Genomic DNA, 18,641 nt, shown 5'->3' with positions numbered 1-18,641 from the left:
ACGTTTCACAGAACTTCGCTTTGCAGGCATCCATTTGAACACCGCGAATTCCTTTACGTATTTATACATGCTCCAGTTCCTTTTGCAGCCGAATACACATCGTACAGATAACGGTGACATTAGCTGGGGTGAAGTTTGTGACGATTTACTGGTAGCAGATTTCTGTTGCCGTTTCGTGGTGTTTTATTGAGTTAATGACCTAAAAGGGAATTATACATATTTCGCCGCTCAGCTACACATTCGTCACTACAGCAGTCGACATAGCGGAGCGACGTTATGAGGCTACGCAACCGTGTAGCGGATCATGTATGCATCTTCCGTCGAAACATAGCCATAATTATACGAAATTCGGCTGCAGTGACATTTAAATACTTAGAAACTTGACGCCAGTGCTATCTCACGGTGCCAAGCGCAACTATGTACACCGACGGCTGGCACGATCGACTCTAGAGGCAAACCACTGCGCCACTGCCATCTACACGCCAGCTCTGAAACTAATAAGCAGCGCAATGACAAGAAAGCTACGACGCGTTGTGCGCCTGCGCGAGATAGATGCACTAAGGCAGGTAGTACCGCATATCACTTCGCGCTGAACGGTGCGTGCGTGACACATCTGATCGAGTGGCATCACTTCTTTCGCTGTCTGTGTTCGACGCTGCCGTGTATCACTTATCGCAAGTACGCGCGCGGGCTGAGCAGCCGATGCAGTTTTGAAATCAGTGTTCTCGACGGTTTGCGATTGTGCAGTAACTCCGCGCGTAACGCTGCAACGCTCGTAAAATGGGCGGCTTCATCTCGAGATCCATGGACGCGAACTTAAAGAGGAACCAGGAGTTCATGACAGAAATGAACAAAGTCGCCGTCGAGCGGAATATTCACATGCAAAATTTCATGCGGGAGCGGCAGATGGCGATGCAGATTGCTCGGGCGAGGGAGCAGTTGTACTGGTTCGGCTCGTTCTACATCCTGGCTACCATGGGGATGGTGGCGGGCTACCGGCGTAGCAGGAAATCTGGCGTGTTGGCGCCGTTGCTGCCGCTGACGTTCGTTCTCGCGTACCAGGCGGACATGGCTTACGGGAGCAAACTGCACCGCATAAGAAGCGAGGCAGAAATGATAATGAACCACGAAGCCGACCTGCTAGATCTGCCCTGCGGCCTACCTTCGGTCTCTATAATAGACCAGGCGCGCCTAGACGACGGCGAGAAGAAGAAGCTCCATCCGTCCGTGCCTGCTGTCTGAGTGTTTTTCCTTGCAATAATATTCCTGTACGGAATTCGAATTCTGCCTTTCCCTCTTACAACTTTCGCTAATTTAATGCATGTGTGTGTTGATGGGAGTTAAACACGCAGTGCCTAAGGGGCGCGATTCAGTATTATAGTACTCGTAGTTACTTTGTTGTGTGGAGGCGTTCATCGCCACGTCTTGCAATAAATTTCGTCGAAATCGTACAAAAGTAATTTCACATACATCGTTGAATTGTAACGTTTGTAATATATTCGTTGTTAGTGCATGACAAGTGGTAGTTTTTATACTTACAGAATTTTTATACTCATTGAAGTACAACATTAAACGTTATTGAATGGCAGCTATTACTCAAGAGGACAAAGCATAAATATATTATACAGTCTGAATTTCGTCTGTTGTTGTTTTATACGAGTTTAGAAGTTTAAAATGTTGTACGTAGCTCTCTTAAAGTGGGTTCTTACATAGTTTACTAAACCTATTTTATGAGCACATCATTTTACAAGTGTGTGTAGTAGTCAGATATAATCTAGTTAGACCTTGTGAACAACGAAGTAAATATATTCGTAAGTCGTTTATTAAATATATTTTACGAGCATAATTTTATTGTTCTGAAATTCTTTGTTATCTGCCGTGCACGTCAATGCCTGTCCACTGCTCCATATTACCTTTTTCCACTCTTGATGTTTACATTAAAATCTACATCTCCACAATGAACTGTGCTAAGAATAATGTCGTGACAATAACAGAAATTAAACTAATAAATATATTCAGCACATCAGTGTTCTCTTACATTGGTATCCTGTAGATAACAGTACAATAAAAGCACAGTTTCATGTTTCATCTCGTATTTATTAGTGTTGCAAAATTTGTGTACTTGGTCATCAGCGTGTTGCTGCCTAATGAATATTCCAAGCAAAAAATTCTGCACAAACAGCAAATGTTTGTGTAAGTGTTTGTGTGATTCAGAAGGCAGAAATGTCCAGACAGCAGTTTTGTCTGTTGCCATTCATTAGTCAGCATGCAGGCTGACGCGTTGGATTTACGCTACGGTCGAATCGATATCGACTGCCCTGCTGATCTCCAGTGTTTGTATTTGAAGCGCAAACTTGACCTGCTTGTATACTGTATAACCTGCGCCAACGGGTAGAGCGGTGTCCGTGTATGTTGCCGCATGCGAATGACTTCTGGCAGTAACGCAATTTTTTTTACTGTGGTGCGCCACATGCACCCAATGTTAAACGTGTTGTCTGGAATAACCTTTGTTTTGTTGATCATTGTTAGAAAACGCTGTTAGGAAAAATGAAAGCCCGAGAAAAGTAAGCGTTCTGCAATGTGAAGTATCATGCCATTGACGCACGCGCTTATGTATCTGTTAAAATTTACTCCGAATTCATTCATTAATATCAAATGTATACAACATCAGCAAGAAAACCGTGAACTGTAAACCTAACTATTTCATAGCTTCGTGTTAAAATATCACTTTAAAGAAACACCAGATAGTATGATATTATGTACTGTTGAATGCCAAGGAAATTTGTTTTTTGTTTGTTGAGAAATTTTATTTTATCAAAAGAGTTGATTCGGGAGAATTTCTCAACCGTTGTAACAGTTATTTGTTGGGTGATGACACATAACACTTCCCACGGCTATGACGTTAATTGATACGTTTGATTTCGTGATTTACAGTAACATTTATATATTTTTATCCTGGCGTGTTTTGCTACCGAATAGTAGCACGCTCGAATATTTAAATCTCTGCTGTCGACTCAGTTACATTTGTCATAAAAAAAAGGAAGAAGATATGCGAAGGCAATGAAACAAAAGTCTCGCTGGTTGTGAGACTGCCAAGAAGTCCGACAAATTTGTAACAATATGTATAACATTTTAATGAATAGCTGTAAAGAAGAAAATAAGAAGGTGAGTTAAACAAATTCTTTAGACTTGCATACATTATTTTGTGACACTATTTGAAGGGCTTATTTCAATAGTGGTACAAGTCCGTTTTTGTTCATTCTGAGGTCCTAAAGTTAAATGAGCGCTGAAAAATCAGCAGTTGAGATACCAGAAATATTCAAGTATTGTTTAACTCACCTTCTTATATTCTTCTTTACAGTTATTCACTTGAATGTTATACAGATTCTTACGATATATTGATAATTTTTACTTATGGACCGTCTGACAGCAACTGAATAAAACAAAATTTTAGTGCCATACGCGTTTCGACTTTATTTTCTGCAAGGCATCATCAGTGGCCTGGAATATGTACATATGTTAGCTATTTAATTTACATTTTTTGTCACTGTGCCTATAGGTTATAAACAGTTCTGGTGGTTGGTATTTCCTATTAAGTAGTAATGTTTTGAACTGTACTTACAGGTTACGTGGACAGTTTATTACACATTACGCTTCTGTTGCATTTTTGGTGTTCTTCTTATGAATGCCAATTTGCGGTTTTTTCCCACTTTCCACAGCACAGCAGACGGTCCATAAGTGAAAATTATATATACCGTAATATTACACGCAACTGTGGAAGACAGGACTAAAAACGTTGAACATTCTTACGAATTCATCGGACTTCTTGTCAGTCTCACAACCACTGAGACTTCTTTTTTCATCGCCTTCGCATATCGTCATCCTTTTTTATGACAAATATTCAAGTATATAAACTTGAATATTTCTGGTATCTCAACTGCAGATTTTTAAGCGCTCATTTAACTTTAGGACTCTGTATCTCAGATGAACAAAAATGGACTTGTACCACTATTGAAATAAGCCCTTCCTTTTATACCTCTTTCCAGTTTTGCTAGCTCCAGATTCGCAGTACAGCAGCGTAGGCTTAGTAAGTTTGCCTAACGGAAATGAGTAAGTCATAATAAGGAAACATAAAAGCCACTTACGTTGATAAGCGTCATGCTCACTCCAAAGAAGCCATACATACTAAAAGATTAAGAAGACGCCACGGATGCTCAAACACTTGTATTTATGCGGAATAACAGACGGAAAAATTGAAAAGAAAGTAAGTAGGGGCGCATTTTAATGAAACGAAAAATGAAGAGACTACAGCGTTCGAGGCAGTTTCAATTTAGGGCAAGACAATAAAGAAAGCACCTGATGCCGAATCAGTACTTTCAATAATGGGCTTGTAATGGCTATCGGTCTTTGATGTACTGCATCGAAAATTAAAACAAAATTAAAAAGAAGTATTATGTGTTAGGAATCTGATTTGCCTATTGGCTCCTGTCTCGGGTTCTTCGGCCGACGTTCATCTAATGATTTTACTGACGTTTCGCCAGCACGGCAATGGAGGGTGAAGGTTTGACAATGCCAGCCACTCGTGCTGGCGAAACGTAAGTAAAATCATTAGATGAACGTCGGCCGAAGAACCCGAGACAGGAGCCAATAGGCAGTTTGTCAACAAGTGGCCACGAAAGCCTTAAAATTTTGAATTTGATTTGCCTCTCCAACTCTGTTCTACATTACTTTGAAACTGTATTTACTGGAGGGACCTGCAGTGGAAAAGAACAGCAGGTAATGGGCAAGGCCAGTGTGGGCTGCGCCCTGCGCTGTGGCACGCGACGGTCGCATCAAAAATAGCGCTGCGGTTGTTACGTAAGAGTGAGCACCTAGCTAGCGATCGCGCTGCACGGCCCCTTCAGTTCAAGGTCGGCAGACCGCTCGAGGGACACGGCCGGCGTATCGATGCGTCCTGGCACAGCACCGGACACTCAGACAGGAGGCGGAAGTTCTCGGGAGTGGGCGTGACGTCACGGACTGCGCACGCGCCCGGCGCTTTCCTGCTACAGGAACCGTGCCAACAATCGGGGCGGGAACACGGGCGCACATGACGTCATCCGTGACGACGCCAGGCGATGACGTCACCAGCTTCCTCCCAGAGTGGCCACACACTGAATGTCAAAGGTAGGCGAATACATTTGGCAGAACGTGGCTCAAAGCACTACCGGTTTGTCAGTAAACTGAAGAGCAAACAGCGTTTGTTATGGAGAAAGGGGGCTTTCACGAAGACACCCTGCTGCACAATGTTGATGATAAAGACTCTGCTGCCGCGGTAAGTGCAACAAAAACAAAAGGTGTATGGAAAATTGGATCAAGGAACGTCAAAGGTCACTCACGAAAACCTCTTGAGGGAATTGAGGTTGAAGGGAAAAAAAGCTTATCATAACTCTTTATATGTTGATTGCCCACCATCTGATACTTTGCGTGAAATATTTGTCAACATACGTAGGCGTCCCCATACATATGCACTTCCGCATACAAAATTCTTGGGTCGGCCAGTGTGGCCGAGCGGTTCTTGGCGCTTCAGTCTGGAACCGCGCGACCGCTTCGGTCGCAGGTTCGAATCCTGCCTCGGGCATGGATGTGTGTGATGTCCTTAGGTTACTTAGGTTTAAGTAGTTCTAAGTTTTTCTTAAAAGACATCATAGTCGCCGTTGACTGTATAAAATATTTATTATTGCTATTGCTATTGCTATTATTACTATTGTCAGTGCACCTGAACTTGTATGTGTGATAGATTATTAGAACGATGGTAACATCGACAGTTCAGTATATGTTTAACAACATGTTACGATGTAAAAAGTGTCGTAATCATCAGATCATGTGGGACTCTCACATTCGAAAGGATGCATTTTCACGACATGTACTCGTGTCAGATAGTTTTATATTCTGACAGAATGTAACTTTTGCAGTGTTACTTGAAAATGGCCATAAAGCCGAAATTGAAATAGCAATAATAAATATTTTATACAGTCAACGGCGACTATGATGTCTTTTAAGAAATATTGTATGACTGTGAATCCCAACAATGAGAAGTTCGTTCTAAGTTCTAGGGGACTGATGACTTCAGATGTTAAAGTCCCATAGTGCTCAGAGCCATTTGAACCATATTTTGAACAAAATTCTTATATACTTCTAAAAGTGCTTTCCTATGATTTCGCTAAGCCTCTCGATTGTTGTTGTTGTTGTTGTTGTGGTCTTCAGTCCTGAGACTGGTTTGATGCAGCTCTCCATGCTACTCTATCCTGTGCAAGCTTCTTCATCTCCCAGTACCTACTGCAGCCTACATCCTTCTGAATCTGCATAGTGTATTCATCTCTTGGTCTCCCTCTACGATTTTTACCCTCCACGCTGCCCTCCAATTGGTGATCCCTCTATGTCTCAGAACATATCCTACCAACCGATCCCTTCTTCTAGTCGAGTTGTGCCACAAGCTCCTCTTCTCCCCAATTCTATTGAATACCTCCTCATTAGTTATGTTATCTACCCATCTAATCTTCAGCATTCTTCTGTAGCACCACATTTCGAAAGCTTCTATTCTCTTCTTGTCTAAACTATTTATCGTCCACGTTTCATTTCCATACATGGCTACACTCCATACAAATACTTTCAGAAACGACTTCCTGACATTTAAATCTATACTCGATGTTAACAAATTTTTCTTCTTCAGAAACGCTTTCCTTGCCATTGCCAGTCTACATTTTATATCTTCTCTACTTCGACCATCATCAGTTATTTTGCTCCCAAAATAGCAAAACTCCTTTACTACTTTAAGCGTGTTATTTCCTAATCTAATTCCCTCAGCATCACCCGAGTTAATTCGACTACATTCCATGATCCTCGTTTTGCTTTTGTTGATATTCATCTTATACCCTCCTTTCAAGACACTGTCCATTCCATTCAGCTGCTCTTCCCCGTCCTTTGCTGTCTCTGACAGAATTACAATGTCATCGGCGAACCTCAAAGTTTTTATTTCTTCTCCATGGATTTTAATACCTTCTCCGAACTTTTGTTTCCTTTATTGCTTGCTCAATATTAGCCAAATGTAACACTACGTGGCTGATTGCAGTGAGACAATTATATGCCTTGAGCAATTGCTGTATAATCGTGTATTAACTATCCAAGTAACGTACACGTAACAAACATTGAGTGTATAACCATCAATTCTCTGGGCTGTGTTTTTTTTGTGTGCGTCACCTATAAAATTTAGGTCTTGTGCGATGACACGTCTCAAAACTGACCAGCTCTTTACATCAAAAACGGCAATGTTAGAGGCTTCCATCCACCCCTTCTCCCCCACCCAGATAAATTTCTGCACATGACTATATCCGCACAATCAAAAAACAAAATACTACAATGAGAGATGTAATTCCACCAAATCACCGTGTATACTGATATTATGCTACAAAACCTTGTCAGTAGCAATTCTTTCGAAGACATTAAATTTACAAGCTAATTTTGCGTTAGTTAATTTTTTTAAAACATCGTCCTTCATGGGATTTCATTGTATTTTCTGAGCAACGTATCTGCCCTGACATCGCACAATACCGACAGTTATTCGTATATTTCGGTGCATTCCAATCATAACGCTCTTTTATCTTCTTTTGAACTAGATTTTCAACACCACAACAAAACAAACAGTGAAACACTGACATCCACAGTCTGTAGCACGCAAGAGACGGGCAAACATACTGTCAGTATTGGCCACGGATGGCACAATATTTGCGGGCAGTGCAAAACATTTCAAAAGTTTTTGATATTTTCGATATTATTGTGGAGCCTTTCAATTTCACCCATAGACGTTGAATATTATTGGGCTTCATGCAAAATTGAGCAATTATTGACAGCCTAGGGGCGCTAAAGGCTGTGGTCACAGTTGCACCGATATCTGTGAATTTCCCCCCCCCCCCCCCCCCCCCCCCCCCCCGCCCCCCGGGAAACGTCTCATACCAGACGAGTGTACCCCAAATGTTTGCGTGGTGGAGTACTTATGGTGTCATGTACGTGGAGACAGTGTTTGCGCACCAATCGCCGACGTAGTGTAACTGAGGCGGAATAAGGGGAACCAGCCCGCATTCGCCGAGGTACATGGAAAACCGCCTAAAAACCATCAGCCGGGCGGATTCGTGCCGGGGACCGGCACGCCTTCCCGCTCAGGTAGGGGCTCGCTGGACCGCGCGGCTAGCCGGGCGGGCTTGGTTGGTCATATAGTACGTTAAAGGTCATATGTGAGTTATTTCGATGTGCAGTGAGCCCTCTGTCATGTTCCTTGCATTGAATTAATTTTTCTTAAGACGTTTACAGCTCCACAATTTTAGAGGCCGTTGCTTCAACTGACGCCATTACGCGTCGACCTATAAAGCGAAATCATAGCGGAAGCGCAGATATCGCCCGCTTTAATATTTAACAAACATTTTTTCACAGCAATGAGCCGCAGAGGAGAGCAACGTTAGTTAGCAAGGATTCGACTACCACAGCCTGAATATGATGGTAAGAGGAGCATTCGTCGAGTGTTGTGTAGTTCCACAATAATTTCAGTATTTGAGTCCATACTCTTAAAAGTACACATACGCCGAGTCTAATTAGAACGCTGTTACATTTTCATTTTCAAGTAATGTTCTTGGAATTAATCAGTCCATTATGTTTGATGATGTTAGTGCTCAGTTGCGAGTTACGTAAAAGTAAAACATATTTTGAAATAACAGTTAAATAACTCAACAGTCAAAAATCAAAGTGTATACTTAAATATATTTGAATGATAGATTTAAATTAAAAATCATCTAACAAATTTTCCGTATTGGACCAGACAATTACACTCACGCATGTTTTTAGACACCGAACAAATGAGTAAAGCATAAAAAGTACCCGGCCGGGGTAGCCGATCGGTTATAGGCTCTACAGTCTGGAACCGCGCGACCGCTCCGGTCGCAGGTTCGAATCCTGCCTCGGGCATGGACGTGTGTGATGTCCTTAGGTTAGTTAGGTTTAAGTAGTTCTAAGTTCTAGGGGACTGATGACCTCAGAAGTTAAGTCCCATGGTGCTCAGAGCCATTTGAACCATTGTTTTCATATACTCCTCCCAAAGACCCACTTAGAGTAAATGCATGGTGCGGTCATACACGTATCTACCGCTTATGACTCGTCTTTGTAGTAGCAGTACTAGTAGATTTATTCACCTGTAGATCACCGTTACAAAGTTAATGGACATTTCATGATATTAAAGTTTAGAAAAAGAACAGAATTCATGTATACGGGCATTTACGTGTTCTAGTTTGCTGTAACACCTGGACCTCAGATTGTCTCAGTAGAGACTCTGGACGTTCACACCATATGGCGTGAGTTGGGAACACGTAATGCACCCAGGAACATTGTCGAACATAGTTGTTTTGGGGATCAAGATGTCATGGTGTGGGGAGGCATAACGTTGCGTGGGTTTACTGACCACTAAATCTTTGAATACGGTACACGCTTCCCGGTCAGTGTTAACGTCACGCTGCACTCCTTCCTCCTGTGCATCTTTTCATTGTGTGCTCTAAGCTCTGACTTCATTCTTATCGATGACAATGCGCGACCACATCGAACAGCGCAGGTAGAGGAGTTCTTGGATCTAGAGGATTTTAGGCGAACTGACTGCCGACCTGTTCCCCTGCCTGGCCAGACAGAATGCGGCCTGGCCGTCCGGCCTGTGGCCTAGAACCGTAGCCGGCAGGCCGCACTGTTGAATCGCTCGTTACTGTATGGCGGCGGTCACGCAGAGTGCGTCTTTGACGCACCGGCATGCGGCCTGCCGCACTGGCCGCCGCCGGGTTGTCACAGATTACAGATTCGCCGCAACCCGGAGCGGCAGCTTGCCTCTGTTGGCGTACTCACATGCTCTGTGGTCACACTGGAAGCAGCGGCGCGAGGCGGTTTTTCTCTTGCAGCTCGTAGTGCATGTACAGGGTGTTTCAAAAATGACCGGTATATTTGAAACGGCAATAAAAACTAAACGAGCAGCGATAGAAATACACCGTTTGTTGCAATATGCTTGGGACAACAGTACATTTTCAGGCAGACAAACTTTCAAAATTACAGTAGTTACAATTTTCAACAACAGATGGCGCTGCGGTCTGGGAAACTCTATAGTACGATATTTTCCACATATCCACCATGCGTAGCAATAATATGGCGTAGTCTCTGAATGAAATTACCCGAAACCTTTGCCAACGTGTCTGGCGGAATGGCTTCACATGCAGATGAGATGTACTGCTTCAGCTGTTCAATTGTTTCTGGATTCTGGCGGTACACCTGGTCTTTCAAGTGTCCCCACAGAAAGAAGTCACAGGGGTTCATGTCTGGCGAATAGGGAGGCCAATCCACGCCGCCTCCTGTATGTTTCGGATAGCCCAAAGCAATCACACGATCATCGAAATATTCATTCAGGAAATTAAATACGTCGGCCGTGCGATGTGGCCGGGCACCATCTTGCATAAACCATGAGGTGTTCGCAGTGTCGTCTAAGGCAGTTTGTACCGCCACAAATTCACGAAGAATGTCCAGATAGCGTGATGCAGTAATCGTTTCGGATCTGAAAAATGGCCCAATGATTCCTTTGGAAGAAATGGCGGCCCAGACCAGTACTTTTTGAGGATGCAGGGACGATGGGACTGCAACATTGGGCTTTTCGGTTCCCCATATGCGCCAGTTCTGTTTATTGACGAAGCCGTCCAGGTAAAAATAAGCTTCGTCAGTAAACCAAATGCTGCCCACATGCATATCGCCGTCATCAATCCTGTGCACTATATCGTTAGCGAATGTCTCTCGTGCAGCAATGGTAGCGGCGCTGAGGGGTTGCCGCGTTTGAATTTTGTATGGATAGAGGTGTAAACTCTGGCGCATGAGACGATACGTGGACGTTGGCGTCATTTGGACCGCAGCTGCAGCACGGCGAACGGAAACCCGAGGCCGCTGTTGGATCACCTGCTGCACTAGCTGCGCGTTGCCCTCTGTGGTTGCCGTACGCGGTCGCCCTACCTTTCCAGCACGTTCATCCGTCACGTTCCCAGTCCGTTAAAATTTTTCAAACAGATCCTTTATTGTATCGCTTTTCGGTCCTTTGGTTACATTAAACCTCCATTGAAAACTTCGTCTTGTTGCAACAACACTGTGTTCTAGGCGGTGGAATTCCAACACCAGAAAAATCCTCTGTTCTAAGGAATAAACCATGTTGTCTACAGCACACTTGCACGTTGTGAACAGCACACGCTTACAGCAGAAAGACGATGTACAGAATGGCGCACCCACAGACTGCGTTGTCTTCTATATCTTTCACATCACTTGCAGCGCCATCTGTTGTTGAAAATTGTAACTACTGTAATTTCGAAAGTTTGTCCGCCTGAAAATGTACTGTTGTCCCAAGCATATTGCAACAAACGGTGTATTTCTATCGCTGCTCGTTTAGTTTTTATTGCCGTTTCAAATATACCGGTCATTTTTGAAACACCCTGTATCATGGACACAGAAAGACTTAAGAGGAGGTGAGACAATACAACTTTTTGTATGATACTCGCGACCCTGATTTGGAGGTAGAATACTTTTGCCCTCGATATACTCTTGATAGAAGGCTGAATTCTCAGAAATAGTGTTGTCACTGTGACGTCCATAATTTCCTATATCAACTACTGTAAACTCGTAGTATGGATCAACGATCGCCAGGAGAACCAGCGAAAAGAGTTGTGACAGAAGAACTGGGATTCACTCTCCTTCGGGCATTTTAACCTGATATGCTTTCCGTCTATGCTTCCGAGGCAGTTCGGAAACCCCCAAAGTTCTAGAAATCCTTCTTCAGATTTCTTCCACAACTCTGTTGTAGGAGTAGGTAAATACTTGGGTTGTAGAACGGTCCATATTGTCTGGCACACTTGTTTCACAATTTCTGAGACTGTCGAACATCCTAACCGAAAAGAAAAAGCTATGGTCTGGTGACTGTCGCCTGTATCTGGAAAAGATTGAAATAAATTATGCCGATAGAACGAATAGATAAGTTAACGACCAAAGATATGTTTGTTTAAATTGAATGACAATGTTATAAATACAATGAAACAAAACAATCTGTTAAGTAGAAAGTTCTCTCTAGCGGGACATAGAGAACTAGATGTTACTATCGTTTGCTGTATTCGTAAACACTGGAGATAAATTTATCACTCCACTCGTAACTACGTTGTGGTATAGCACTTTCTTCCGCAAAACATTTCATATGATACAGCAAAACTGAAATGGAATAAATTATATGACTTCTGTTTGAAGCACAAAGAGGCCACAAATGGTAAAACTTACCTCAAACAAATGGCTAGTCTGTGCCTTCTATCAATTGGCTTTCTCCAGTTCCTTGTGCACATCTCGGTGCCACCTTTTTATCAAGCGATGCAGTTCCTCGAAACATTCTCGCGACGTACGAAAATATTTGAAGAACCTATCTTCGTGAGACTCTAGATCAATACACAGACGATGGTATTCTCCTAAGCTTTCTCTCTTGCTATTAATCGTGCACCCAACATCTCCTCTTCTTGGTGCCATTTCGTATCGCTAGTGCGAGCTACTCACTTGTGCACTTCTCAAGAGCCGCTGCGGCCGGCCGTTGCCTGGTTCAAATGGTTCAAATGGCTCTGAGCACTATGGGACTCAACTGCTGAGGTCATTAGTGCCCTAGAACTTAGAACTAGTTAAACCTAACTAACCTAAGGACATCACAAACATCCATGCCTGAGGCAGGATTCGAACCTGCGACCGTAGCGGTCTTGCGGTTCCAGACTGCAGCGCCTAGAACCGCACGGCCACTTCGGCCCCGTTGCCTGTGTGGCGTCCCTGGCCGCTGACTGGCCCGGCCTCCCGCTGCGCCCTCCGTCTCAGCGGCAGAGCGGATTCTGTCCAGCCATGTCTTTAAACGACCTCGAGCACGTGTGCGTTGCTTTGGGAAGACGTACAGCAGCACCCTACATCCACCAACGACCTTCCAGCAGTTGTCAACCTCGCCGGCGGTCAAATGGAACGCCCTACGGTAGGAACTCCTAACGAAAGTTGTGGCCAGTATGGGAGCATGTAGCTGAGCACCCAGTCCCGTGCTTCCTGATGTACACTCTGTAAAGTACCATGTCCTGCCTTTTGTAATGTCCAAGGAATCATCATGAATTGCGGTGACTTCAGTGAAATAGTCTTTAAATAAAAGTGTCTTTTCTGATCGTCTCAGTTTCTCTTTCACCTGCCTCCTGTACTATACTGTAGCAGTTCTTTTTATGTACTGTCCAAGTTTCATGGTGCTGTATTACTTGATAGTGAAACATCATGCGCAAGTTACTTTCCTGTAATTTAGAGAAATCGCGGAGAACGTAAGTCATGTTAGCCATATGGAGGTTGGAGCCTCCTTCCTCCCGAATACATGGCCAAAATGTTTAAAATAGCGTAACGTAATCTGATTTGTCCCCAGTGTACAATAATGTTTTGTTTCTATACTCTTGTAGAGAAGCTGCTTAGTAAGATAAAAACCTATTGATGTATTAACTGATTAACATCGTTCACTGCCCGCACTAAGTACACTATACACACACTATTTCGTAATGTAAGACCACACACGCACTATCTACCGACATCAGAATCAAGACGAAGATGTTTTGTTTCCATTTTGTGTGTCACTGTTCCAGTCTGCTTGCCTGAAGAGCTGAGTCAGCATTCTACAGCAATAAGTAAGTGAGGTGTCGAGTTCAGAAAGAGAGTGAGATGTTAGTATTATCCACTGCAGTTTTCTAGTAAAGAAAAAAATATGTAGTGCGATAGTGTGTTGTAAAATGTCAGCGATGCTTTAATATTTACTTGTGTAACAATTTTTAGCAACTACTATCCTATAATATCTAAGTAGTACATTATGTTATGGACCTTAAAGCATCCACCAGAAAAGCATTGTGCCTGCTTCGAAAACTATGAGGAGCCAGCCGTATCACTCGGAAAGAAACCCTTCAGCACCTAACAAAATTGATTTGCACATTGATAAAACATCTAAAGGGTTAAACCACCCAGAGACAACAATACGCATTAAACGTGAACTTACAAAGCTAAAAGTAACAACCATTGTTGACACTAAATATTCATGCGACATCACCCCCGAAGAGATCTCGGCAGCAATAAAGGACACAAAACCAGGTAAAGCCCCCGGCTCAGATAACATCCTCGCAGAGTTTTTTTTATCAAGCTGGTAAATATACGACAATATGGTTCGCAAAGTTCTTCACATCACTACTGCAGATAGGAAACATACCTCAAGAGCTTAAATGTCCCAAGATAATCGCTCTGCTAAGGCCAGGTAAACCGGGAAATCTTCCGTAAAACTACCGGCCCATAGCACTGCCTAGCATGGTGTACAAACTTCTGGAACGAGTACTACTAAGCAGGATCGGCAAGACAATACTCACGGCCAACCCAGTAGAGCGAACCGGCTTTCGTCCCAACCGTAGCTGTGCCAAAAGTCCTGGCCCTTACAAAACATATTGAAGCGTGATTCCAAAAGAAACTAAAAACATCTGTGGCCTTCATTGACTTGTCAGCAGCCTGTTATACTGGCTGGAGACAAGGCCTACTCTATAAACTGATGAAAATAATCCCCTGTCAAAAAGTGACAAAGTCGGTCGATGTGGCCGAGCGGTTCTAGGCGCTTCAGTCTGGAACCGCGAGATCGCTACGGTCGCATGTTCGAATCCTGCCTCGGCCATGGATGTGTGTGATGTCCTTAGGTTACTTAGGTTTAAGTAGTTCTAAGTTCTAGGGGACTGATGACCACAGATGTTAAGTCCCATAGTGCTCAGAGCCATTTGAAAAAGCGACAAAGCTTATTGGTAATATGATTGGTAACAGAGTATTCCAGGTCATGATGGGAAACAAAGTCAGTAGCCAGAAATTCCTTCAAAATGGCTTACCTCACGGCTCGGTATTAGTCCCACTGCTTTTCAGCCTGTACATTGCTGACATGCCAGAAACAGCTTGTACGAAATTTGGCTACGCTGATGACTGGGCCATTGCAACAATGCACACCGATTTTGATACAATGGAAGAAACCCTGACATCCGATCTGTCTTTCCTGGCAGCATACTTCGGTAAATGGAGGCTTAGGCCTAATGCCACTAAGACAGAAGTAACTTGCTTCCACCTCAATAACAGAAAAGTCGACAGAGCTCTGGAAGTATAGTTTGACGACACACGCCTCAACCACAACAAGGAGCCAAGGTACCTAGGGGTTACGTTAGACTGAACCTTTTCATTTAAATCACACCTTACAAAAACAGCTGTCAAGGTGGGAACAAGAAATAACCTCGTCCATAAACTCCGCGGAACCACCTGAGGATCAACGGCAACAACCCTGAGGGCATCTCCACTGAGCCTAGTATATTCTGCGGCAGAGTACTGTACAGGAGTATGGCTAACAGGAGCTATGTGAACAAAATCGATGTTGAATTTAACAACGCCAAGCGCATTATTTCAAGAAAAGTTAGGTCTACACCTAACATATGGCTACCTGTCCTGAGTCATATACCATCCCCAGAAATGCGACGAGAAACAGACTTGGTCCGGGAATACAACAAAATAGAAGCAAACCCTGAACTACCGGTACACATCGATATACCTGATCTGAGTATCAAGAGGCTTCGTTCAAGACATCCTCCTCTTGCTCTCGACAGCCCCACTGGGGCTGACATTAACTCTTGGAGAAGAGAATGGCTCCAAAATGCCCCAACAACTTGCCACCTAATGCCTTGTATTACTGAGACAGTTCCTGGGTTTAATCAGCCCTACACAATCTTGTCAACTCTGAACCGACTAAGAACTGGGCATGGAAGATGTGCTGACTCACTCTTCAAATGGGGACTGCTGTCTTCGCCCAGCATGTGACTGTGGCGCGCCTAAGCAGACCATTCAACACATCAGAGAAGAATGCAGTGCCAAAGCGTTCAGTGGGGACTTTTGAAGAATTCCTCATGGCATCCCATAAAGCCATTGAATATATACAAGGACTACATGTTTGTCTGTGAATATATGTAATGTTATGTAATGTAGAATAACGCGATTCAACACTGAAATGCCACATATCAAATAAAATACACTACTGGCCATTAAAACTGCTACACTATGAAGAAATGCAGATGATAAACGGGTATTCATTGGACAAATATATTATACTAGGACTGACCAGTGATTACATTTTCACGCAATTTGGGTGCATAGATCCTGAGAAATCAGTGCCCAGAACAACCACCTCTGGCCATAATAACGGCCTTGATACGCCTGGGCAGTAGGTCAAACAGAGCTTGGATGCCGTGTACAGGTACAGCTGCCCATGCAGCTTCAACACGATACCACAGTTCATCAAGAGTAGTGACTGGTGTATTGTGACGAGCCAGATGCTCAGCCACCATTGACCAGACGTTTTCAATTGGTGAGAGATCTGGAGAATGTGCTGGCCAGGGCAGTAGTCGAACATTTTCTGTACCCAGAAAGGCCAGTACAGGACCTGCAACACGCGGTCGTGAATTATCCTGCTGAAATGTAGGGTTTCGCGGGGATCGAATGAAGGGTAGAGCCACGGGTTGTAACACATCTGAAATGTAACGTCGCCTGTTCAAAGTGCCGTCAATGCGAACAAGAGGTGACCGACACGTGTAACCAATGGCACCCAATACCATCACGCCGGGTGATACGCCAGTATGGCGATGACGAATACACGCTTCCATTGTGCGTTCACCGCGATGTCGCCAAACACGGATGCGACCATCATGATGCTGTAAACAGAACCTGGATTTATCCGAAAAAATGACGTTTTGCCATTCGTGCACCCAGGTTCGTCGTTGAGTACACCATCGCAGGCGCTCCTGTTTGTGATGCAGCGTGAAGGGTAACCGCAGCCATGGTCTCCGAGATGATAGTCCATGCTGCAGCAAACGTCGTCGAACTGTTCATGCAGATGGTTGTTGTCTTGCAAACGTCCCCATCTGTTGACTCAGGGATCGAGACGTGGCTGCACGATCCGTTACAGCCACGCGGATAAGATGCCTGTCATCTCGACTGATAGTGATACGAGGCCGTTGGGATCCAGCACGGCGTTCCGTATTACCCTCCTGAACCCACCAATTCCATATTCTGCTAACAGTCATTTGATATCGACCAACGCGAGCAGCAATGTCGCGATACGATAAACCGCAATGGCGATAGGCTACAATCCGACTTTTATCAAAGTCGGAAACGTGATGGTACGCATTTCTCCTCCTTACACGCCCGCATCTCGTGGTCGTGCGGTAGCGTTCTCGCTTCCCACGCCCGGGTTCCCGGGTTCGATTCCCGGCGGGGTCAGGGATTTTCTCTGCCTCGTGATGGCTGGGTGTTGTGTGCTGTCCTTAGGTTAGTTAGGTTTAAATAGTTCTAAGTTCTAGGGGACTTATGACCACAGCAGTTGAGTCCCATAGTGCTCAGAGCCATTTGAACCATTTTTTTTCCTCCTTACACGAGGCATCACAACAACGTTTCACCAGGAAACGCCGGTGAACTGCTGTTTGTCTATGAGAAATCGGTTGGAAACTTTCCTCATGTCAGCACGTAGTAGGTGTCGCCACCGGCGCCAACCTTTTGTGAATGCTCTGAAAAGCTAATCATTTGCGTATCACAGCATCTTCTTCCTGTCTGTTAAATTTCGCGTCTGTTGCACGTCATCTTCGTGGTGTAGCAATTTTAATGGCCAGTGGTGTAAATAAATACATCACTGTATACAATATGTTGCTTAACAAGTGCTTTTTAGATGCCTTTTTAAGCAATTTTGTTTTAGACTCTCTTGAATCTCCTTGGACAAATGATTGTACAATTTTATTCTTTTGTAGCAAATGCTAATCAGATTCTTATGTTAATTCTTTCTAGTATATGAAAATTCGTTCTAGATGTTGTTCCCTGATCATAGGGAACGCTGCTCGTGCCGTAACATATTTTCTTTGATTTAGTCCCAATCCGGAAACAAATCCTATTCACAAAACTGTCGTCAAAGAGATGTCTTCGGAGGAGTGAGTGAGTTGCTAAATCCTTAAGTGGACATACAGCGCCTTTTCACTAGAGGCTGTGACTGTGCATTTCCGTGTAGATTATAATCTTGATACTGATGTATGTCCTCGTACAGATGAAAGAGACAGAAATATTGGACGATAAATGTCACGAACGAATGTCCGCAACAGCATATAAATCACGGCACGGCGTGGCTTACTAGTTTATGCCATGAATTAACTTGATCCCGTTCCCGTAAGCAAGTTTTGAATGTTTTCAGAAGCCGTGTTGCTGCCTGTAGCCTCCTTCCGTAGATCCTCACTGCCCAAACAACAGTTTTCCAGAGAGAAAGCCATTCACTGTCTATGGAATTCATAAACACCATAAATAGCAGCGTCACACATCGCTTTACGTGCTCAGTTTCTTCTCCGTTCAAGTTTTATTCATTTATTTTTCTTGCAAAATCACTGTGTAAGAAGGCTGTTTACGTTTTCTTATTGGCAACGTTACGTAGCGCTCTGTAAGAAAATCACTGGCTATGCTGTGTGCAGCCTGTG

The 18,641-nt window shown here is 43.8% G+C and overlaps 1 protein-coding gene across 1 annotated transcript; it reads left to right on the top strand.

Annotated features, from left to right (window-relative positions):
* Positions 1 to 557: 557 nt before the first annotated feature.
* Positions 558 to 1,846, top strand: LOC124612889 (plasminogen receptor (KT)). Its single transcript, XM_047141342.1, has one exon. It carries the CDS (start codon positions 781 to 783, stop codon positions 1,240 to 1,242), a length of 462 nt encoding a protein of 153 aa, XP_046997298.1. The 5' UTR covers positions 558 to 780; the 3' UTR covers positions 1,243 to 1,846.
* Positions 1,847 to 18,641: the final 16,795 nt, after the last annotated feature.

Source organism: Schistocerca americana, chromosome 4 (genome assembly GCF_021461395.2).
Source record: "Schistocerca americana isolate TAMUIC-IGC-003095 chromosome 4, iqSchAmer2.1, whole genome shotgun sequence".
Classification (NCBI taxonomy): Eukaryota; Metazoa; Arthropoda; class Insecta; order Orthoptera; family Acrididae; genus Schistocerca; species Schistocerca americana.
The sequence above is the reverse complement of the archived record's forward strand: the minus strand, read 5'-3'. Positions and strand labels throughout refer to the sequence as shown.